Source organism: Emys orbicularis, chromosome 8, assembly GCF_028017835.1.
Source record: "Emys orbicularis isolate rEmyOrb1 chromosome 8, rEmyOrb1.hap1, whole genome shotgun sequence".
In the NCBI taxonomy this organism is placed as follows: Eukaryota; Metazoa; Chordata; order Testudines; family Emydidae; genus Emys; species Emys orbicularis.
The window spans coordinates 74,806,515-74,830,123 of NC_088690.1; the positions used below are offsets into that span (position 1 = coordinate 74,806,515).

At 45.8% G+C, this 23,609-nt stretch overlaps 1 protein-coding gene across 1 annotated transcript in view; it reads left to right on the forward strand.

Annotated features, from left to right (window-relative positions):
• The first annotated feature begins 786 nt into the window (after nt 1–786).
• DIAPH1 (diaphanous related formin 1) overlaps nt 787–23,609 on the forward strand; it is a 180,920-nt gene continuing 158,097 nt past the window's right edge. Inside the window, exon 1 of the mRNA XM_065408815.1 lies at nt 787–894. Coding sequence (XP_065264887.1) covers nt 787–894 — 108 coding nt within the window. The remainder of the gene's footprint in view (nt 895–23,609) is intronic.

Genomic DNA, 23,609 nt, shown 5'->3' on the forward strand with positions numbered 1-23,609 from the left:
TACTACTTCAGTTGACTGCATGTTCTCCTCAAGTGGGTTCAGGGAAGCAGCAGGAAACAGGAAGCTCCCTGAGAAGCTGGTGTTAATCAGTCCAGGCTCCTGGGGATGCTAGAGAGGTACATAAGAGGCTCCTCCTCCTCTCTGTCCCTGCAGCTCTTGCTGCTTTCTGTTATTCCCTCTCACTTTTTCTCTGGCCTGCCTGTTATGTCTCTTGTGCCCTCCTTCCTCCAGCACAGCACTCCGCTAGCTTTGTGCAGCTAGAGCAGAGAGAATACATATGCACCAGCAGCAGATACAATTTTCTACACTCTGGGTCCTAGTGGCCCCCGCCAAGGTCTGGCACCTGAGGCGGCCGCCTCAATTCACCTCATGGTAAGGCCAGCCCTGGGCAGTACATTCAGCAGACAGAACATCTGTCACCAACAGCAACACGCCAGAGGCGCGCAGCTTCTTGTTTCCTCCCTAGGGGACAGATGGGCGGGGTAGGTTCCTGCTGAGAGGCCGTCTCGGAGCCAAGCGCTGCGCTGCGCCGCCCGCTCTAGCCGGCAGGTGGTGCTGTTTCGGGTGTTGCCGCGGGCCGGGGGAAGGGAAGTGGAGTTTCTCCGAGCTTGCAGCCGCGGCCCCCAGGAGGCCGGAAGCGGAAATTCCGCCTCATGAATATTCCGCGAGTCATTGTATATGCTAATGAGATGCTGCATGCGGAATGAGGCGGGCGGGGCCGGGCGCGGCTGCGGTGTGGGGCGGTTGGGCAGCGCGGGCTCCGGGGCCTGAGGAGCCGGCGGCGCCATGGAGGGCGGCGGAGGATCGGGGCGTAGTGGCCGGGACAAGAAGAAGGGGAAGGGGCCAGAGGAGGCGGCGACGGGGTCTGGGGACCCCGGCAAGTCAAAGAAATTCGTGAGTATGGGGGGGGACACACACACCCGGCGCGCAGCCCCGCGGCCCGCTAGGCTGCGCCGGCTCCACGGCCCTCACCTGTCTCGGGGCAGCGTCCGCGCCGCGCATGCACCTGGCGCCACCTGCTCCCGGCGCGGGTTGGCCCTGCCGGGCGGCGAGCTCCAAACCGGGATTGCCACAGCAGAGCAAAGGTCTTGCAGCTTGTCAGCAGCCGCTTCGTGCGAGCTCAGCCAGAGCAGGCAGCTTCTTCCTGTCCCCAGCAGGCGCTTAGCCGGAGCCCTGCAGCCTGTGGATCGCGGGCCCGGGGCGGGACTTGGCCGCCCTTACCAAACCATCGTGTGCCCCCTACCGTGGGGGACTGGCAAACCCATGGCTGCCCTCCTTCCGGGGAGAGAGCTAGCCTTGGAACACGGCAGGTGGCGGACTCTTGGGGGGGGGGTTAACGAGATGCCCCCTTTTCCTGGGATGGGGTGGCTTATTCCACCTTGCTCCCCTACCTGGGCAGAAATTCCCTCTTGATTCATCTTGTCCTACTGCCTTTAGTCTCCTTCCCATGAATTGCAGCCAGTGTTGGGAGTTTCCAGTGACCTCAGTCAGCTCTCTCAGTTTCCAGTTCATTTTACTCCACTCTTGTAGTTTATCTAGTTCTGGTATTTTCCTCTGATTTACGAGGGTACGTTATCCTGTAGCATTGGAGGCAGAGCTGCCTGTGGGATCGTCAGAGTTTCTTCCTATCCTGGCCTACTTGACACATTCTGGGTAACCACATACTACTGTGAGTTGAAAGAAATTGGTTTGAATTTGTTTTGATTTTGGAGGGGTGGAGTTGAGTCAAACCCTGTGTTTCTTCCAGGGATATTGTGCTTTACTATTTCCCTGCTGAAACTCAGTTTCCAATCATTGTGGGGGAAACTCAGACAGTGGGTAGAACGTGATTTGGATTTTGTACAGTAAAGCATGTGATCTGTTTGACTTTTTGCTTTATTGTGAAATGTCATCTGCCCAGACTTGACCAGTGGGACTGCAGCATCCTGTGTGACCATATGGAAAAGTTTCTCTTACAGTAGGCAAACTTTGATCCAGCAAAATTTGAATTGAAGTTCATTTGTATTAGGGAAGGTGTGTGTGTGTGTGTGTAAAATCAAAATGTTTGTCTGAACCCCACCAAATTTGGGCTGGGGAGAAAATTCCAACTGGTTTTTTAGACCTTGTCTTTACTACAAAAAAAGGGTGTGCTCTTAACTTCAGTTAGTGAACTAGTGAACAGTGTTAAGAACACACTTTTTTTGGGTAGTGGTAGTGAAGACAAGGACTTAGAGGGAGGCATTAGATAACTGCTCTATTAGCAGCATGCTATATCAGGTTGCTTGGATCTTCCTGGGTCCCTTTCCTGTTCATGGCATGTAAGTAACTCCACGAGGAATCTCAGTTTAAATTAGGTTTTAATTACAGGCCCTTTGGAGCCCTGTGTGCTGCAGACTAAGGTCTCTGACTGTTGATTGTTTTTGTTCAGTTGTGAGGTGCCGCTAATCCCTTTAGTAGTACATACTTTTCTCTGCTGTAGGCAGGTTCTGATGGCAAATCCCAAGAAAGATGTGGATTAGCAGAAGGGGCTCTTGGGAAAAGAGATCAGTGGGGCTGCTGTTAACCCCATGACTCCTGAAATCCTGTTCACTTGCAAGAAGCAGAGTATCCCCAAAGGGTGAGAGTTGGAGAGGGGAGGACACGGTGATGTTTGATGTGCAGTGCCTATAGATTTCATACTGTGTTTAAGGCATTGTACATACTGCGGCCTTTGCTGAGAGGTGGATATTTAATGTTTCGGGGGTTTGGAAAACGCTAGCTTGTTGGATGGGGGGTATGTCTACACTACCCGCCGGATCGGCGGGTAGCGATTGATCTATCGGGGATCGATTTATCGCGTGTAGTGTAGATGCGATAAATCGCTCTCCGATCACTCTTCCGTCGACTGCTGAACTCCAACAGTGCGAGAGGCGGAAGCAAAGTCGACGGGGGAGCTGCAGCCGTCGATCCAGCACCACGGGGACGCGAAGTAAGTAATTTTAATTCGATCTAAGATACGTCGACTTCAGCTACGCTATTCTCGTAGCTGAAGTTGCGTATCTTAGATCGATTTCCCACCCCCACCCTCCCTCCCCAGTGTAGACTAGGCCTTCTATTCTGAATGAAGCTGTTTTCCATTCAAAGCACCATGGTGGCAGTGTCCAGTACTGACCACAGAGGAGTTGCCATTATTTCTGAAACATTCTGTACTGTCATTTGCAGGTAAATTTAGATATGAGTAGGGCTTCATGGTGCACTTCCCAGACTTCAGTAAACAATGGAATTGTGGTGAATGCAGTCCTGCTTGGCAGTCCACATTTTGCTCTCTAACCACATAAATGAGAGAAGGAAATACTGATCACAGCTTTTTGCTATGTCACGTACATGTGCCAATATGCCTTCAGGCTGACTGTGGAAAGGAGTGTAGGGCAGTGGTTTTCAAACTGCGGGTCGCGACCCAGTACTGAGTCGCGGAACCTAAGGCACTGGGTCGCGGCGCCTCTGGTCAGCACCGCCGGCTGGGCCATTAAAGTCCCGTCGGCGATGCTGCCTGGCTAAGGCAGGCTAGGCCCTACCTGTTCTGACACCGCGCTGTGCCCCGGAAGCCACCAGCAGCACGTCTGGCTCCTAGGTGGGGGGGGATCCGCGCTGCCCCTGCCCCGAGCACCAGCTCCGCACTCACATTTGCCAGGAACTGGCCAATGGGAGCTTGGGGGATGGGGTGCCTGCGGGCGAGAGCTGTGTGGAGCTGCTTGTGCACCTCCGCCTAGGAGCTGGACCTGCTGCTGGCTGCCTCCAGGGCACGGTGTGGTCCGCGGTGCCAGGACAGGCAGGAAGCCTGCCTTAGCACCGCCGCTGACCAGGAGCCACCTGAGGTAAGCCCGTGCCCCAATCCCCAGCCCTGAGCCCCCCCAAACCCGGAGCCCCTTCCTGCACCCAAACCCCCTGCCCCAGCCCTGGGCCCCCCCAAACCTGGAGCTCTCTCCTGCACCGCAAACCCCTCATTCCCAGCCCCACCCTGCAGCCCTCACCCCTGCACCCCAACCCTCTGCTCCAGCCCTGAGCCCCTCCCAAACCCCTCATCCCCAGCTCCGCTGGATTGTGGGCAACAACAATTTTCTTCAACTGGGTCGCCAGAAAAAAAGTTTTAAAACCACTGGTGTAGAGCAACACCCTGACCTCACCTCTGGAGTACTTCTGGGTTCTTTTGCTTAGTGGCAAGCAAACAACAGTGCTGTCCTTTTACCCTGTTGTGTGGCCCTCAGTTTTGTCAGTGGGTTTAATTCTTTGTGGTTAGGTGTCAAGTGAGTTTGTGGTATGGGTATGAACTAGGATTGTGCTATAAGAGAAAAGATGTCAGTGTGACATTTTTTAGGGTGCATTTGTTGAGGTTTCTTGTCAGGAGCTGTGTTGGTTTTAGTCCCTCACTAAAGCTGAGACGCACAGAATTTTGCTTTCAGCTGAAGGTCCCTTGATAACGGCCTGGATGTTTGCTCAGGAATTAAAAAAGCAAACAGGATATTTGAGAATAAGGGGTCGCTCCATCAAATCAGTGTCTGGTAAATTTACAATCAATAAAAGAAAACACAACTTCTTATAGTAGGTAGTCTGCCTCTGGAGTTCACAAAGGCAGGAGTTTGCCAAATTAAATATCATGACTGAGTTTTAGAAAGGGCTGGATAAATTAATGGCAAGTAACATTTGTAGTTTTGGAAGCTATTAGGATCATAATAATTTCCATTTATATAACTCATCTTCATCCCCAAAGAACTCGAAAAGCACGTTAAAAAATGATAGATAATCTCGGTGGGTCACTTAATGCAGCATTTCTCAAATGCGGTCACCGTGGCCACATGCAGCCACCGGGGGCTTTTCTTGTGGCCACAGCCTCCTGGGCTGTGATGGGGGGTGGGGGGCAAAGTAGTGGGTCCTTCCCTGTTGCTCCTGGATGCACTGCCTTGGTGTTGGTTGCTGGGGCTGCCATCAGAGGTTGGGCCCTGTCCCCCTCTGGAGACACCTGGGGCACAATCCTGGAGGAGCAGGCAGCCAGCGAGTTCCCTTCCTTCCCAGGGGGCGGTGGGTCTCAGGCTTTGGGCTTCAGCCCATGGGTGGCGGGGCAGGAGGCTCTGGCTGCGCAGCCGCGGGGCTCCAGGCTCTAGCTGCGTGTTGCCTTCCCCCGGCCCCCCAGCCAGAGCTTATTTTGTCCCCAGACTTGGCAGGGCTGAGTAAGTCTGCTGTGAAAAGTGATACTTGTATGTATGTTAATATCACTTTTCACAACAGACTTACTAGCTAGCAATAAATAAATTACAATGATTTGAACGTGTATATGTGCATATTTATTTGTTTTTCCTAAAGCTAATTAAGTTTTTTAGAAAAAAGTGTGAGAGTGGCCACCAATAAATTTGTCCTGAGAACCCCTGACTTAATTGATCACAGAAATGCAACCTATGTCTGGTGTGAAATATGGTAGCTGTTCCATCCAACAAATCAACTTTTTATAAGTTTAGGGCAGGAGATGAAGAATAATAGTGCATCCATTTTGATCTTTATGGGAATTTAGGGAGGCAGAATGTAATTGTCCACGTTGGAATTTATATAGAATATTTGTGAAAAGTTTCTTGGGACCTTTAATGATAATGAGTGGTAACAGTGTCTGTTTTAAGTCTTTGAGATAAAGGTAGTGTGTAGTTAAGTGTGATTTCCTCCCTCCCCCCCACGCGCAGTAGGTACTGTCTGCTGCTAGATGCAATGAACTGGTATTAGATGGATTAGAGGCTTTTTTTTTTTTTTTTTTTTTAATAATGGAGATATCCTATCTCCTAGAACTGGAAGGGACCTTGAAAGGTCATCGAGTCCAGCCCCCTGCCTTCACTAGCAGGACCAAGTACTGATTTTTCCCCAGATCCCTAAGTGGCCCCCTCAAGGATTGAGCTCACAACCCTGGGTTTAGCAGGCCAAAGCTCAAACCACTGAGCTATCCCTCCCCCTTATGCTTGTTCTGGCATAGCAGATTCTATGTCTGTAAGAGGATGGAGCCAAGCTGGAGGTGATTCAGAGAAGAGCAATCAGAATGAATCAGGGGCTAAAGGGGTTGATTTGAGGAAAAATTAAGAGCCTGTAGTTCAGCTTGGCTAAGTGACAACAAGGTGGGGGAACGGTCTACAAGATTATGAAGGATGTAAGAAGAAAGTGTGAACTATGGTTTGATATGGAGAGAATACAAGGAACATACCTTACAAAATGGAAACAAAACCAAACTCCCTCCCTTCATGTATGTATATTGAATTATGTAAAATCTCCTTTTTAGGAATTAAAACAAAAACCTAGCTCCCTCCCTTTTTAAGAAAAGACAAAAGAAGACTGAATATCGGGAAACATTTGTGAATGATAAGATATTTTAGTCTGTGAAATAGTCTCTTAGGGGAATATGGTGAAGCCCGCATTGCTGAGGGGCAATTGCTGGGACTGTTGCCCAGGAGAAAATAGAGTAGGGAACAGTTCTGAACTGGCCTTTGAAGAAAGATGCGTGTGGGTTGGAAGCACAACTGAACTTAAATGCTCTAATAACTTTTCTCAGTCTCTACTTTTTTTGCTTTTTATGATTATGGGATCTCTGCACCCTACCTTGAGATGTAGGATAATTGTGTGTCAGGAGAACTGGATTACTCCTTTCAGTCTCTATGTTGCGGCCAACAAGATCCCCTATCTCTGGGAGTTGATGATGATGCAGCTCCGAGGGGAGTGAGCAGATCGAAATATTAGCTAGTCTATAAAGCAGATTGGTAGGCCACTATGTTAGTTTCGTCCTAAATTATTATAGTCTCAAAGCAATTTTATTAGCCATAAAAGTAGGATTTTTAGAGTATTTGGAATCAGCAAAACTCAACTTCTGTGCCATAGTAATGCTCAGTTCTGTGCCATGTAATCATTTTTGTTGAAACTTCCAAGTAAAAAAGCAAGCAAACTAAAAGAAACACATTTTTGTTGAATTTTTCACATGAAAAAGAATGAAACAGCCACTACAATATTCCTTGTGTTCATTTTGGTATTAAATTTGCTAAAAATCTCCGATTTGGAACATGTTTGAATTTAATGATGCCTTTAGATTTACAGTGTGTTGCATAATTTTTCACTGACAGTCTTTAACAGCATTGAAGCAGTAGTCAGGGAAGAATTGGAGGTACAGGAAAATGGGACTGTTGATACATAAAGGGCAGGAGGAGACTATTTGCTTTTGATACTCAAGAGATAGCTGAAAAGTTTTGCTGCTTGGAAGAGGATGCGTCTCCTGTTTCCCTCCCTCTTCTCGGCAGTGGTAGTGGTAACTTAACATTTTTGTAAAGGGCTTAAATTCCCGCTTTCCAGCTCCATCAATTCTAGTCAGCAACCAGCTGCTGCCTCAACTCTCTCTCTCCTGCTGAATATAACCATGAACTAGCACATTATCTGGACACTTCTGCTATTGTGACTAGCAGTAACATAGTTAAATTATCTACTTACATTATCTCTACTTTTGAGTTGCGACCCCATTGACATGTTTTCTGACTGCTCTTTCAGCATCAGCTTTGGTAGTTCCTCAACCTCCCTTCTTCTCACTTGATGTTCAATGGGGCTCTGTGTTTGGGCCCTTCCTGGTCTGTCTCTACAACTTGTTCTAGAGTAACCACATCTACGTGGAAGTATCTTTGTATTCTGATAACTCACAAATCTCTTTATTCAAAACTTACCAGTCTCCCACTGCTTAGTTTTGCATGTGTATCTGATTGTCTCTCTAAAATACTATGTTGGCTGTCTGGATGCCAGCTCAGCGTAAATATGGCCCAAACCGACTGCCCATATTTTTCTTTGCAAACCTTCTTTGCTTCTGCCTTTCTACATTGCTGTGAATGCCACCATCATACTTCCTGCTCCTTGGCCTCCCCCCGACTCCTCTCTCCCCTGCTTCCCACCCATCGAGGCTATTACCAAGTTTTCCTCTGACTCATTTTCAGAAATGGCTGAACCATTTTGGCTGAAACTTTCAAAAAATTCAGCCTGAGGTAGACACTCAGCATGGAAATCTTCAGGCCAAACTGTTAAAGTTTGGCAAAGTTATGAGCAGCTGAAAACAGGATCTTATAATGAAGGTGTTATGCAACCTTAAAAATAGGCAGTACTGCCAGCCTGCACATCAAAATATTTATATTTTAAATTTGCAATGGCACCTTTCCAACTGTGGACTACAACTCCCAAAAATCCATGCTTCAGGGAGCTGTGTGAGAACAGTGGGATGCATACCTCAGGTGAACCCACAGAATGCAATGACATCATAAGGACTGGAGAAAGGGTGTGTCCCAGTAAAATAGTTTTCACAGTGAAGGAAGGCTGGCTAGTGTGGCTATGCAGAAATACAAATGGTTCAGTTATAGTACCACTTCAGCTTGAAACAGGCCACTAGAGTACAGGATGTAGACCAGACAGACTGCCTGTGCAGTGGATATACTGTGAGACAGTCATGAGAGGATTATTTGCACACACAGGCTATAATGCCAATACTAGCCACCTACTATGGTATACTGATGGAGATTAGTGTGGCCAGCCCTGCTTGAAGTAAGTCTATTTCAGATGTTAGTATGATTGTCTGCTTTGTGGAAAATCTTGTGTTGCTGCTTGGTGTGTTGAAGCATATAGCACAGGGGTAGGCAACCTATGGCATGCATGCCGATTTTCAGTGGCACTCACACTGCCCGGGTCCTGGCCACCGGTCCGGGGGGCTCTGCATTTTAATTTAATTTTAAATGAAGCTTCTTAAACATTTTAAAAACCTTATTTACTTTACATACAATAATAGCTTAGTTATATATTATAGACTTGTAGAAAGAGACCTTCTAAAAACGTTAAAATGTGTTACCGGCGTGTGAAACCTTAAATTAGAGTGAATAAATGAAGACTCCGCACACCACTTCTGAAAGGTTGCCGACCCCTGATATAGCAGAAGTTGCAAATGGTAGGTAGCACACCAAAATACACTAGTGTAGAGGGAGCCTATAGATTGTTTCTCCGTGGACAGGGATTATTACCTTCTCTATATAATAAAACCATCTTAGGCAGGGCCTTAAGCTTTTAATTATTTATTTATTTTTAAAGTATCTAGTCTTCACTGCTGGCTATTTTAGCAGAAACATCCAGCTAATGTGGCTACCCCATACTCCCAAACTGTCTCTCAAAGCCGCATCTGTACCTACCCAATGCCAAAACTTGACAATTATGCATTGTTGTAAAATCTGCAGCACATTGAAAACTGAAAATGTGGGGACAGTGTACAATAAATATAATTAATTGAATGTCAAAATAAATAACATGAACTCTACTGAATTAATTGTGTATTATTCATTTTCATACTTCGTTCAGTTACAACCTCAAATTCTCAATGTAAATGAAGTCATTCTGGAATTTTCACTCTATTGCACCAGAGTGCAGAATCTAGGGACCTTGCTGTAATGTTTGTCTAGCTCATCCTGGAGTAAACAAGTCTTGATTATAGGGCTGTGGTTTTCTTACACCTCGCTAAATACTTTCATCCTTTAGGCATCTGATGTCTTGGAAGTCGTAGAGGGGAGAGAGTCTGTTTTGCAAGTGCTGATCTTCCAAGCAGCACTAAAGTCTTAGGTCTTATCTTCGCTGGGGGGGAGGTGTGCTCTCAACTAGAGTTAAAATCCTAGTCAAGAAAAGGCAGTTAGCAGGTCACGTTAACGACTAGGCTTTCCCATCGTCTTTAACTTGACCTGCTAATTTAGGTGAAAACTACAAACTGTCTTGTCTTCACTAGTTTTTAGCTAACTTGAGTTAAGAATATAGTTCTGTCCTAGTTAGGACACAGCCTTAGGTATGGGGACAGATGCATTCTCAAGGGGAAGAGTCTGTTGGTCTACTTTCTCAGCTGAATATGAAAGGTCACCTTGACCTTGTTCATGGACCAGGACCAAGATGTAGCCTTCCTGGATTGCAAATTGAGCATTCAATAGAAAAGTGAGATTGTGACGGGTTCGGCCACAGGAACCCCCTTGGGACTGTCACCTGATGTGCTGAGACTACCTCTGAGCCCGTTTTCCCTGCAAGCTTGGGACTTCAGAACCCTGTCTTGTAGAGCCAGATATGCTAATCTGCTGCAACACAAACCCAGGGTCTGAACCACACCCCCAAAGCTGCAGACTCAACTGAAAACAGCTTAGTAAGTACTCTTGTCTCCAGACACCCAGCTCCCAATAGGATCCAAACCCCAAATAAATCCGTTTTATTCTGTATAAAGCTTATACAGGATAAACCCATAAATTGTCTGCCCTCTATAACACCGATAGAGAGAGATGCACAGCTGTTTGCTCCCCCAGGTATTAATCACTTACTCTGGGTTAATTAATAAACCAAAGTGATTTTATTAAGTATAAAAAGTAGGATTTAAGTGGTTTGAAGTAGCAGACAACAAAGTAAGTTACCAAGCAAAATAAAACAAAACACGCAAGTCTAAGCCTAATACATTAAGAAACTGATTACAGATGAAATCTCACCCTCAGAGATGTTTCAATAAGCTTCTTTCACAGACTGGACTCCTTCCTAGTCTGGGCCCAATCTTTCCCCTGGTATAATCCTTGTTAGTTCCAGCTCAGGTGGTAACTAGGGCATTTCTTCATGGCTGCCCCCTTTGTTCTGTTCCATCCCCTTTTATAGCTTTGGCACAAGGGGGGAATCCTTTCTTTCTCTGGCTTCTAAATGGAAAAGCACCAGGTTAAAGATGGATTTCACTTCAGGTGACATGATCACGCATCCTGTGAGCCACCCTCCATTCCTCCAGGACTGGCCCGCACGTATGTAGTGGAGACTTGCAGGTAAACAGAGCCATCTACAGTCAATTGTACTAGACAATGGGAGCCATCAAGATTCTAAACCACCATTAATGGCCCACACTTTGCATAATTACAGTAGGACTTCAGAGTAATACTTCATATTTCTAGTTTTAGATACAAGAATAATGCATACATACAAATAGGATGAACACACTCAGTAGATCATAAGCTTTGTAATGATACCTTACAAGAGACCTTTTGCATAAAGCATATTCCAGTTGCATCATATCCACACTTATAAACATATTTTTATAAAGCATTAGGGAGTGCAATGTCACAGAGATCACCTGGCAGGAACTTCACCTGTTCTGATTCCAGGGAGTGGCATGGCAGTGGTGACAGAGGGGAGGCTGCTTCTAGCTGTTGTTTCTCTCCTGTTGACTTTCCAGAGGGTGGTGCCTTATGGAGCTAGATAGTGGGGTGGATGCAGGTTGTGGTAATACAGTGACTCTTGTCAAGTCCAGGATTTAAAGCTGGGAATCATGTAATCTCTCTTCAAACTGAAGTTATTCAATTGGGCAGTAGTTAATTACTGAAGAGTAAATTTCCTAACACTCATCACAGAAGCTGCTTTACATTGTCTGTCTCACTTGGAAGTTTTCGAATAAGGAGCCCTGAGCTACCTGTGGCTTTCTTGGTGAACTTACCCAAGAGTTCTGTTACCTTTGGTTGAACTCTTCCACCTCTTTACCCCAAAGCAGAATTTGGGTAGGACAGCAGCTGCCCCCCATTGATTTCCCCCTTTCCTAGATCACGTACAGAAAGCAGAATGAACATGAAACACTTCAGCCAGGAGAATAGCAAGGTTAGGCCTTGTTTACACGAGGAAAAAAGGTATATTAATAATATGTTAGTATGTGTTAAAATACACTTTTTCTTAGTGTAGACATAGTTTTCATGTCTGTTCTGGGTGAAGCACTTCTCTCTTCCGTACTAGGCAGTGAGCAGTCAAGGGGTTTCCAGATTATGCTAGAGTTCCACTGAAGCAGCAGTGACATCCTTACAAGAAAGATCCTTTTTCCTTTTGTGTGTTTCTAGTCGTCTCTCATTCCTCTGTATATCTGTCTGTCTCTTCTTTTTCATTCAGTATCTTCATTTCGTGAAACTGAATTTGCTTTGAGCTTTTTCTTGTCTCTTTTATTCACTCTGATTTTAATTGAAGACCTTCTGCTCGATATTCCTGGCTGTGGGTGTGGTTCTTGCACAGGTTGTGTTTCTGTGACAGTGTGGCTCTCAAGTTAGTTGTAAAGCTTTTAGTTGTTACCTGTGGATTCTCTCTTGAAACCAGAGAGCATGTGATGAAGACTAAAACATTGCCCTAAGCACAGCAGTGTCTATTCAGAATCTTGTTAATGAAAATACCACTGCCCATCTGTAAACACCAATTGGGCCCCTAAATCCTGGGGATAGTTTAACCCACTGCTAACATAGATGAAAGGTTTAGAGTATGTCTACACAGTAAAGAAGCAGCTGCGGCTGATACCACTCAAGAAAGAGATCTTGGGGTCATTGTGGATAGTTCCCTGAAAACATCCACTCAATGTGTAGCGGCAGTCAAAAAAGCTAACAATGTTGGGAATCATTAGGAAAGGGATAGATAATAAGACAGAAAGTATCATATTGCCTCTGTATAAATCCATGGTACGCCGACACCTTGAATACTGCGTGCAGATCTGGTCGCCCCATCTCAAAAATATATATTGGACTTGGAAAAGGTACAGAAAAGGGCAACAAAATGATTAGGGGTATGGAACAGCTTCCATATGAGGACAGATTAATAAGACTGGGACTTTTCATCTTGGAAAAGAGACGACATGATGGGTGTGGAGAAAGTAAATAGGGAAGTGTTATTTACTCCTTCATGTAACACAAGAACTAGCGGTCACCAAATGAAATTAATAGGCAGCAGGTTTAAAACAAACAAAAGGAAGTATTTCTTCATACAACGCACAGTCAACCCGTGGAACTCTTTGCCAGAGGATGTTGTGAAGGCCAAGACTATAACAGGGTTAAAAAAAGAACTGATAAGTTCCTGGAGGATAGGTCCATCAATGGGTATTAACCAGGATGGGCAGGGATGGTGTCCCTAGCCTCCGTTTGCCAGAAGCTGGGAATCGGTGACAGAGGATGGATCACTTGATGATTGCCTGTTCTGTTCATTCCCTCTGGGGCACCAGGCATTGCCACCGTTGGAAAACAGGATACTGGGCTAGATGGACCTTTGGTCTGACCCAGTATGGCCGTTATGTTCTGTGCCAACCAGCTCAGGCTCGTGGGACTCAGGCTGTGGGACTGTTTCATTGCTGTGTAGATTTCTGGGTTCAGGCTGAAGCCCGGGCTCTAGGACTCCCCCAACCCTGCAGGGCTCTAGATCCTGGGCTCCAGCCCGAGCCCAGGAGTCTACATATCAATGAAGCAGCCCCGAAGCCTGGGTCAGCTAGCACGGGCCAGCCTTGGGTGTCTAGTTGCTGGGTAGACATATGCTTAAAGTCCTGTATTTATCCCCAGCCGGAATGCTGGTAGTGCAGTCTTCCCCATATTGCTTTCCCAATATGCTTCAAGTGAAGGAACCACTCATGGAGGGCTGGCAAGCGTGTAAATCTCCCTGGCCATTTCAGCCTGGTGTATTTTCTGCAGACTACCAATCTGGTAGCCAAATAATACCAACTGTGGTAGTGGTATAGTGTTGTAGATATCTGGGGGTAGTTCCATCAGGAATAAGATTGAGACACATTTCACATAGGCCACTCCACATACATCAGGAAACATCTAGACCAGGGGTTCCCAAACTTGGTTCGCGGCTTGTTCAGGGTAAGCCCCTGAGGGCCGTAAGACGCTTTGTTTACCTGAGGAGTTTACTGGGAGCTGCGAGCGGCTGTACCTGCGGATGCTCAGGTAAAGAAAGCATCTCGCGGCTCTCCAGGGGCTTACCCTAAACAAGCTGCGATCCAAGTTTGGGAACCCCAATCTAGACTTTCGTTCAAATCCAAACCAAAGTCAGTAGTGACCTAGTGATTTAGAGGTGAAAAGCTTTTTTCTTTTACCAGTGGCAGTGAGCCATCCTGTTCCTCTGTAGCATTCTTGAAGATGCCTAGTTGGCTTCAGTGTCTGGAGAATCTGGATCAGTGTAATAACTGCTGGCCTTTCTAAGTGAGTTGCTGCCAGGCTGTGAGAATGTTCTTCCATGCAGACTCCACTAATATGATAGAAGCTGCTGCTTTCTGTTTGCTAAGCTGCATGAGGTGGATGTTGGCGTTTAGCTATGTTGGAGACTTGTTGCATCGCTACGGTTTCTTCCGTTGGTTGTAGGTCTGTGAGTGACGTTTGTTTCCTGTGCTTGAAACCACAAGAAGTGGTGCCTGTCTTAGTCAGATATGCTATATATGAAGTGAGCAGCAGCTGTATTACTCCTTCTAGACTGGGTGCCTTTATTTTTATTAGTTAAAAAAATAGTCAAATTGTGAAAAATTTACCAGACACCTCTGAGCCAGATGTAGATAGGAAAAGCAAGGGTGTGGGGGTGGGGTGGAGGTGTGTGTGTTTGGGGACCACTGAGGACTAGGGGAGAAGCCCAATACCTCCCATCCTCTCTGTTCCCAATTGATGTAACCTGGGTTTTTCTTTATGGGGAAACTTATTGGCATAATTATTCCACTATAATTATACCAGTTAAACTCCCCATGGGGACACCTTTATTCCAGAATAAGGGTGTGTTTGGTGTGTGGTTATACTGCTATATCTGTAGTGATATAATCGTGAATTTCCCCATGTAGGCAAGCCCTGTCCCTGTGTGTGTGTGTGATTTCTACCAAGGTGCTGCCCCTGGTACTAGGTAACGGGGCTCTACTTTTTTTTATTTATTAGCTAATATGTGTCTGATTTTTTTTTTTTTTTTTAAGCTCCTCCCCATTTTAGCTACAGGGCAGAGCTTTCTGTCTCTCCTGCTCCAGAGCTTCTTGGCTGCTTTGAGGGAAGTGGAAGGGTGTTTCTCTACTGCTTTTCTCGAGCTTCCTGACTTCTGTATTATAGGGAGGGGAAGAAGCCTGCCCCAGTGTACACCTCCCCAACCTCCATTCTGTGTGGTTCTTTCCTGTGAATAGTTTTAGTATCCATAGGACTGGAAGGGACCTTGAGAGGTCATCTAGTCCAGTCCCCTGCACTCGTGGCAGAACTAAATATTATCTAGACCATTCCTGACAGGTGTTTGTCTAACCTGCTCTTAAAAATCTCCAATGATGGAGATTCCACAACCTCCCTAGGCAATTTATTCCAGTGCTTAACCACCCTGACAGGAAGTTTTTCATAATGTCCAACCTACACCTCCCTTGCTGCAATTTAAGCCCATTGCTTCTTGTCCTATCCTCAGAGATTAAGAAAAACAAATTTTCTCCCTCCTCCTTGTAACAATCTTTTACATACTTGAAAACTGTTATCATGTCCCCCCTCAGTCTTCTCTTTTCCAGACTAAATAAACCCATTTTTTTCAATCTTCCCTCATAGGTCATGTTTTCTAGATCTTTAATCATTTTTGTCACTCTTCTCTGGACTCTCTCCAATTTCTCCACATCTTTCCTGAAATGTGGTGTCCAGAACTGGACACAATACTCCAGTTGAGGCCTAATCAGTGCAGAGTGGAGTGGAAGAATTACTTCTCGTGTCTTGCTTACAACACTCCTGCTAATACATCCCAGAATGATGTTCGCTTTTTTTGCAACAGCGTTACACTGTTGACTCATATTTAGCTTGTGGTCCACTATGACCCCCAGATCCCTTTCCACAGCACTCCTTCCTAGGCAATCATTTCTCATTTTGTATGTGTGCAACTGATTTGTTCCTTCCTAAATAGAGTACTTTGCATTTGTCCTTATTGAATTTCATCCTATTTACTTCAAACTGTTTCTCCAGTTTGTCCATATCATTTTGAATTATAATCCTAACCTCCAAAGTACTTGCAACCCCTTCCAGTTTGGTATTGTCTGCGAAATTTGTAAGTGTACTCTATGCCATTATCTAAATCATTGATGAAGATATTGAACAGAACCAGACCCAGAACTGATCCCTGCAGGACCCCACTTGTTATGGCCTTCCAGCATGACTGTGAACCACTGATACTCTCTGGGAATGGTTTTCCAACCAGTTTTGCACCCACCTTATAGTAGCTCCATCTAGGTTGCATTTCCCTAGTTTGTTTATGAGAAGGTCATGCGAGACAGTATCAAAAGCTTTGCTAAAGTCAAGATATACCACGTCTACCACTTCTCCCCTCTCCACAAAGCTTGGAGAAAGCTATCAGGTTGGTTTGACATGATTTGTTCTTGACAAATCCAAGCTGACTGTTACTTATCACCTTATTATCTTTTAGATATTTGCAAATTGATTGCTTAATTTGCTCCATTATCTTTCCAGGTACAGAAGTTAAGCTGACTGGTTCGTAATTCCCCGTGTTGTCCTTATTTCCCTTTTTATAGATGGACGCTATATTTGCCCTTTTCCAGTCTTCTGGAATCTCTCCCGTCTTCCATGACTTTTCAAAGATAATCGCTAATGGCTCAGATGTCTCCTCAGTCAGCTCCTTGAGTGTTCTAGGATGCATTTCATCCGGCCCTGGTGACTTGAAGACATCTAATTTGTCTAAGTAATTTTAACTTGTTCTTTCTCTATTCTAGCCTCTTCTGATCCCACCTCATTTCCACTGGTATTCACTATGTTAGACGTCCAATCACCACGAACCTTCTTGGTGAAAACCGAAACAAAGAAGTCATTAAGCACCTCTGCCATTTCCACATTTTCTGTTATTCCCCCCCCCCCCCCATTGAGTAACGGGCCTACCTTGTCCTTGGTCTTCCTCTTGCTTCTAATGTATTTGTAGAATGTTTTCTCGTTACCTTTTATGTCTCTAGCCATCTTTGCTGCTGCTCAAACTTTTCTAGAGTAGCAGCATAAAATGGACAGGATTCACAACTGCCTATGCGTTTTTGAATAGTAGTGGTGAAACTGACAAGAATCTTGTTAATTTTTTACTTGTTCAAACTCTGAGCAGCACCAGAGGCATTGGAGCTGTCTATCTTAAGGCTCAGGAAGACAGTACAGCATCCACATTCATTTCACATTTCAATGGTTTTCTCAACCATCAGGATTAGAAACTTAATTTAAAAAAAAGAAGCTTAAATTCTGCCTTAATTGATGTCTTAGATTTTTGCAATTGATGTCTTAGGGTATGTCTACACTACGAAATTGGGTCGACTTTATAGAAGTCGATTTTTAGAAATCAATTTTATACAGTCGATTGCGTATGTCCACACTAAACGCATTAAGTCGGCGGAGTGTGTCCTCACTACGGTGGCTAGAATCGACTTACACTTAGCTTCGGTGCACTGTGGGTAGCTATCCCACAGTTCCCGCAATCTCTGCCGCCCATTGGAATTCTGAGTTAAGCTCCCAATGCCTGCTGGGGCAAAAACATTGTCGTGGGTGGTTTTGGGTACATGTCGTCAGTTGCCTCTCCCTCCGTGACAACAACGGCAGACAATTGTTTCACGCCTCTTTTCCAGGGTTACCCATGCAGACGCCATACCACAGCAAGCATGGAGCCCGCTCAGCTCACCGTCACCACTGCTGTTGTGGGCAAATCTACTGTGGGGGCTGCTGTGATCCAAGTAGCCAATGCAATCATTGACGTTCTGTTATCAAGGGTAGTGACTCTGGGAAATGTGCGGGCCTTTTTAGATTTTAGGTGCATCATATTCCTGTCCTTTGTCGCCGGTGAAGAACTCTTGCAGCTGTACATTCCAGTCCGGTCATCGCTGTAACACCCTAATAGCACTTCTGTGGTTACCAGCTCCAGGGCTCTTGCTCTTTTTACCTTGGCCGAGGTACCTTGCCCTACCCGGACCTCCAAGCATTTGACACAGAAGCACCTGCAGCAGCTGGCATTGCTAGACAGCAGCAGCACCTTGCCTTCGCAGCAGACGGTGCAGTAGGAGTGCTAACCGTCATCATCCACTCTTTCCGCTGCAACTCTGCTCTCCTGCTCCCCAGCGACGAGCTCGGGGGATCCATACTGGTCCTCCTGGGTGCTGCTGGCAACAGATGGTGCAGTAGGACTGCTAACCGTCCTCGTCGGACATGTAGCTTGGCCGGGGGTTCTGGGAATGTCTTCCCTGCCCAGCTCCTAGCAACCTCCAGGGCATGGTGTACGGCTCCATCACTTCCCCTCCAACTCTGTTCTCCTGCTCCCCAGGAGAAAGAGTGCTTGGGGGATCCGTTCATGAAGCCTGGACAGTAGTAAGGAGCAGTTCAACTATAGGCTGAGCAAGTGCAGAATGGTGGTAGAATGTGCCTTTGGACATTTAAAAGCTCGCTGGCACTGTTGGTCAGACCTCAGCGCAACCAACATTCCCATTGTTATTGCTGCTTGCTGTGTTTTCCATAATATCTGTGAGAGTAAGGGGGAGAAGTTTATGGCGGGGTGGGAGGTTGAGGCAAATCGCCTGGCATCCGATTTTGAGCAGCCAGACACCAGGGCGATTAGAAGAGCACAACAAGGTGCGCTGCGTGTCAGAGAGGCTTTGAAAACCAGTTTCATGACTGGCCAGGCTTCGGTGTGACAGTTGTGTGTGTTTCTCCTTGATGCAAACCCGCCCCCTTTGTTGATTTTAATTCCTTGTAAGCCAACCACCCTCCCCACTTCGAAGTAAAGTAACTATTGTTTTGAAACCATGCATTCTTTCTTTATTAATTAAAAAAAAAAAAAAAGAGATAACGAACAAGGTAGCCCGGGTGGGGTGGGGTGGGGTGGGGGAGGAGGGAAGGACAAGGCCACATTGCTTATTGTAGCTACACTAAAAATCAAACTGTTTGAATGGCAGCCTTCTGTTGCTTGGGTCATCCTCTGGAGTGGAGTGGCTGGGTGCCCAGAGCCTCGCCCCCCCTTCACGTTCTTGGGCGTCTGGGTGAGGAGGCTATGGAACATGGGGAGGCGGGGAGGCAGTTATACAGTGGATGCTGTGGGGGTCTGTGCTCTTGTTGGCTTTCCTGCAGCTCCAACAGACGCTTCATCATGTCCGTTTGCTCACCCATTAGCCTCAGCATCGCCTCCTGCCTCCGCTCTTCGCGCTCACTTAATTCTTTCCTGGCCTCTGCCACTGAATGCCTCCATGCATTAAGCTGTGCCCTATCAGTGCGGGAGGACTGCATGAGCTCAGAAAACATGTCATCGCGAGTGCATTTTTTTTTTTTTTTTTTTTTGCCTTCTAATCTGCGATAACCTCAGGGACGGTGATGATAGGGGGAGTGTAGAAATATTCTACGCTTTATGATTCTGGGGGGACTGCATGGTCACCTGTGCTGCTGAGTTCGCCATGCTGACCAAACAGGAAATAAAATTCAAAAGTTCCCGGGGTTTTTCCTGTGTACCTGACTAGTGCATCGGAGTTCAAAGTGCTGTCCAGAGCGGTCACAGTGGAGCACTCTGGGATAGCTCTCGGAGGCCAATACTGTCGATTTGCGTCCGCACTACCCCAAATTCGACCCAGCAAAGTCTATTTTAGCGCTGCTCCCTTCACTGGGGAGGAGTACAGAAGTCGATTTTAAGAGCCCTTTAGGTTGACGGAACGGGGTTGGTTGTTTGGATGCATTCATTTTTAAATCGACCTAACGCAGCTATATTCAACCTAACCCCGTAGTGTAGACCAGGCCTTAGATGTTTGCAGTCACCAAGGAAAAAATCCTGTGCTCCCCTTACTGGTGAGCTAGTAGATTTTAGAAGCTTACAGAGTAGTTTTGAGCTATCATTTATTCTTTCTGCTTCCAAATGCTGTTTCTTCCTGCTTTCCCTTATCCCCTCTGTAACCTATGTTTTCATTCAACCCCCGTCCCACCCTGTGCTGTGTGCACTGCTCCTTCATTGGAACTTCTCTCAAACATATAGTGGCTGTTTTGTGAATGGCATATGCAGGTTCCCTTGGCATAGAGCTCAGTGAGATTTAGTGTTGCTTTTTGTGTGTGCCAAGTTTGAGTAGGGAAGGGGTAAAGTGGAAGAAAAAATCCTGGGGCCAGACATGCCTTAATAAAGACGGCAGAAGAGAAAAGTAGGGAAGAATTCCTCTTCTGAGCTACCCATAGGAAAGGGCCTCTCAGTTCAGTAGTTTTGCGGTTTGTTTTCTAATGTAGCTGCTCATCAGAACTTTAGCATTAAGCAAATCAGCACCATAATTTTCTGACTAGTCAAAGTTTGGGGAGGCAGACAGCCTGTATCTAGGCCTGTTGGCAACGGCAGTAATAGTCTGGCTGCCTGTAGCTTGGCTGTTGGTGATTGGATTGGAAGAGTTAGCAGGGTGTGGAAGAGCTTGGAGACTGATGAGGAGAAGGGGTCAGGGAAGGAAGGAGCTCCTCTGAAATAGTCCTGTTCCACAGCAAGCTTTCAGTGTGCTTGCATTAATTGTTACTCACTGATTTATTTCCACTCCCCGGTGTGCTGCTTTCTCCTCCCGCACCTTAGCATATAGTCATGGGAGTTGGGTGCACTTCCTTCCTGCTCTGGGGCTGATGCTTGTGTACAGAAACAGGGGCAGGTCCCGAGCTGCAGGAGTTTCCTGTGTCACAGATCCAGGGTGTGTCACCACCTGATTTCCTTTTGTCAGGAAGGGCAGAACCAGCTGCTCACAGGCTCAGTATGGGAGGGGAGCTTTATCATGTTGCTATAGAAACAAATAAATAGCATTCCTTGGTCACTGGGACAGTGTTTTGTTTTGTTTTTCCAGAAAACCAGACCAACACCTCTCTCTGAGAGGTCCTTCAGGGATGAGAGGAGGAATTAGAGCAGCCCCTTAGCTCAGGCAGTGGAGAGAGCCCTCCCCCAGCCCCCCGTTAGTGGAATGGGAGGTAATTCCAGTATCTTGGACTTGTGACTGTGTACCTGTGCTGACTCAAGACTTCCTTTGTTAGAACATAAGAACTGCTATGCTGGGTCAGGTCCATCTAGCCTACTGTCCTGCTTTCCGACAGTGGTCGATGCCAGGTGCTTCAGAGGAAATGAACAGAACAGGCAATCATCGAGTGATCCATCCCCTGTTGTCCACTCCCAGCTTCTGCAAACAGAGCCTAGCAACATCCAGAGCACGGGGTTGCATCCCTGACTATCTTGGCTTCTAGCCATTTGGACCTATCCTCCGTGAATTTACCTAATTCTTTTTTTAACCCCCTTATAGTTTTGGCCTTCACAATGTCCCCTGGCAATGAGTTCCACAGGTTAACTGTGCATTGTATGACAAAGTACTTCCTTTTGTTTGTTTTAAACGTGCTGCCTATTAATTTCCTTGGGTGTTGTGTTATGTGAAGGGGAAAATAACACTTCCTTATTCACTTTCTCCACACCATTCATGATTTTATAGCTCTCTATCATATTCCCTCTTAGTTGTCTCTTTTCCAAAATGAAAAGTCCCAGTCTTTTTAATCTCTCCTCATACAGAAGCTGTTCCATGCCCTTAATTCATTTTTGTTGCCCTTCTCTATACCTTTTCCAATTCTAACGTATCTTTTTTGAGGTGGGGTGACCAGAACTGCATGGAATATTCAAGATGTGGGTGTACCATGGATTTATATAATGGCATTATGATATTTTCTATTTTATTATCTATCCCTTTCCTAATGGTTCCTAACAGGGGTGTTTGGTTTTCTGGAGGGGAAAAAAAAACAAAACAAACACACTGCCCCAGTGACCAAGGAATGCTGTTTACTTGTTTCTATAGCAACATGGTAAAGTTCCCCTCCATATTGTGCTTGTGAGCAGCTGGTGCTGCCCTTCCTGACACTTGTTGGAACATTGTTATCATCAGTGTCTAACACAGTAGACCTTTGGTATCTAGCCATTACCATAACACAAATAATAATCAAGTGAGTCTCTGGAATCCTCCTGCCTCTTGTTGCAGAAAGTGGTCATTCTTCGTCAGGTGCTTGTCCATAGATATATTCCACTCTTGGTGGTACATATGTGTCCCATGTGCAGAAGATCAGAATCTTTTGGCCGGCAGTGTCCATTGGGGCTGTGCCTGTACCGTTTATACCCTCATGCCCTCACCCAAGGTCATAAAGGGCAGAGCAGGGCCAACCCTAACCTCAGTTCCTTCTTACCATCCATGGCTATGAGACAGAACTGTGACCAGTGTCGCTCCTTTTGTGCACTTGCAAATGTAACTATATACAATCAATTTTTTTTATCTAGTTAGGATAGTTGGGTTTTATAGGCTTCTGTTCCAGATAGGTTCTAGTTTTTGGCTAGCTGGTAGCAGGCTTCAGCCCTTATGATTGAGCAAAAATCTCCACGGAGATAAATTGCAGGAGTTTCCAGGGTGTGTCACCACTCGATTTCCACTTGACAGCATGATTTTTGATTTCTACCTAAACCGGATGAAATACTTACTAGTGTTCTTCCCTAAGCCCCACTCCCACCCAGGGGAGATAAGATTCCACTCTTGGGGTAGATGTAGAACCCTCTCATTTTTCAATGGATAGAGCTAGGTCGTTCAGAGTCTCACCTACATTTTTTGCTGCCTTTGCAGAGAGAATGTGGAGACCAGGCCATATAATCTCAAAGCCTATCTAAATGGGTCTCATACTGTATTAAGGTATGCTATCAGCTAGCAAGTTTGGATCCTTCAGTTCATTTCGAGCCCAGGCAGCTTCTTTCTGAAGTGTTCCTGTCTCAGAAATGTGTAGAGTAGCTACTTGGGATCAGTTCATACGTTTACTGAACGCTAATCCTTGGTAGATGTCTCTTTTGGCAGAGCTGCTTTACAGTTTTTATTCAGATAAACTCTGAGCACCCACCTCTGATACATCAGGTTACTGCTTGTGAGTCACCAAGAGGGGAATATATGTGGACAAGTACACTAAGAATAAAGAACAGTTACTTAACCATGGTTCTTTGAGATGTTTTTTTTTTCAATTTATGTTCCATGACCTGCCCTCTTTCGCATTACTACAAAGTCCTATAAAACCTGGATTCTGTATTGGTGAAGAAACTCAGGGTTGGTTGGCCCTCTGCCACCCTTTATGCCCTGAGGTTGGGAGCAAAAGGTCATTCAGCGCACAGCTCCAGCCCCAATGAACACTGCTCGCCAAAAGATTCTGACCTTGAGCGTATGGGGCACGCGCACCATCAAGAGTGAAATTTATCTGGACAACACATCCCGAAGAACCATATTTAGTGCAAGGAAAATAACCATTCTTTCCAGGGCTGGCCCTATGTTTCTGGATAAATGGGGCTCTCACTAAACAGGATTTAAAATAGCCGAAGTTTTGCTCATCTAGTAGAGGGGATGTGGGGTGTTGGACATAGGGTTGCACCAAAATTCCTCTTCAAATTTTGTATTTAATCAAAATGCTGAGATCTGGCTGTGATGTTGCACTCTGTAGTTTTATGAGAATATGCTAATGAGTGTGAATATAACGTAACTGGGATATGCTTCATACAAAAGGTCTCTTGTAAGGTATCATTACAAAGCTTATAATCTACTGAGTGTGTTCATCCTATTTGTATGAATGTATCATTCTTGTATCTGAAACTAGAAATATGAAATATAACTCTGAGGGCCTATTGTAGTTATGCAAAGTGTGGGCCATTAATGGTGGTTTGGAATCTTGATGGCTCCCATTAACCAAGATAATTGTCTGTAGATGGCTCTGTTTTACTTGCAAGTCTTTCTGTATCCCTGTATGCTGGCAAGTGGGTAATGAAGTCTTACAGTGACATGTGATCATGTCACCTGA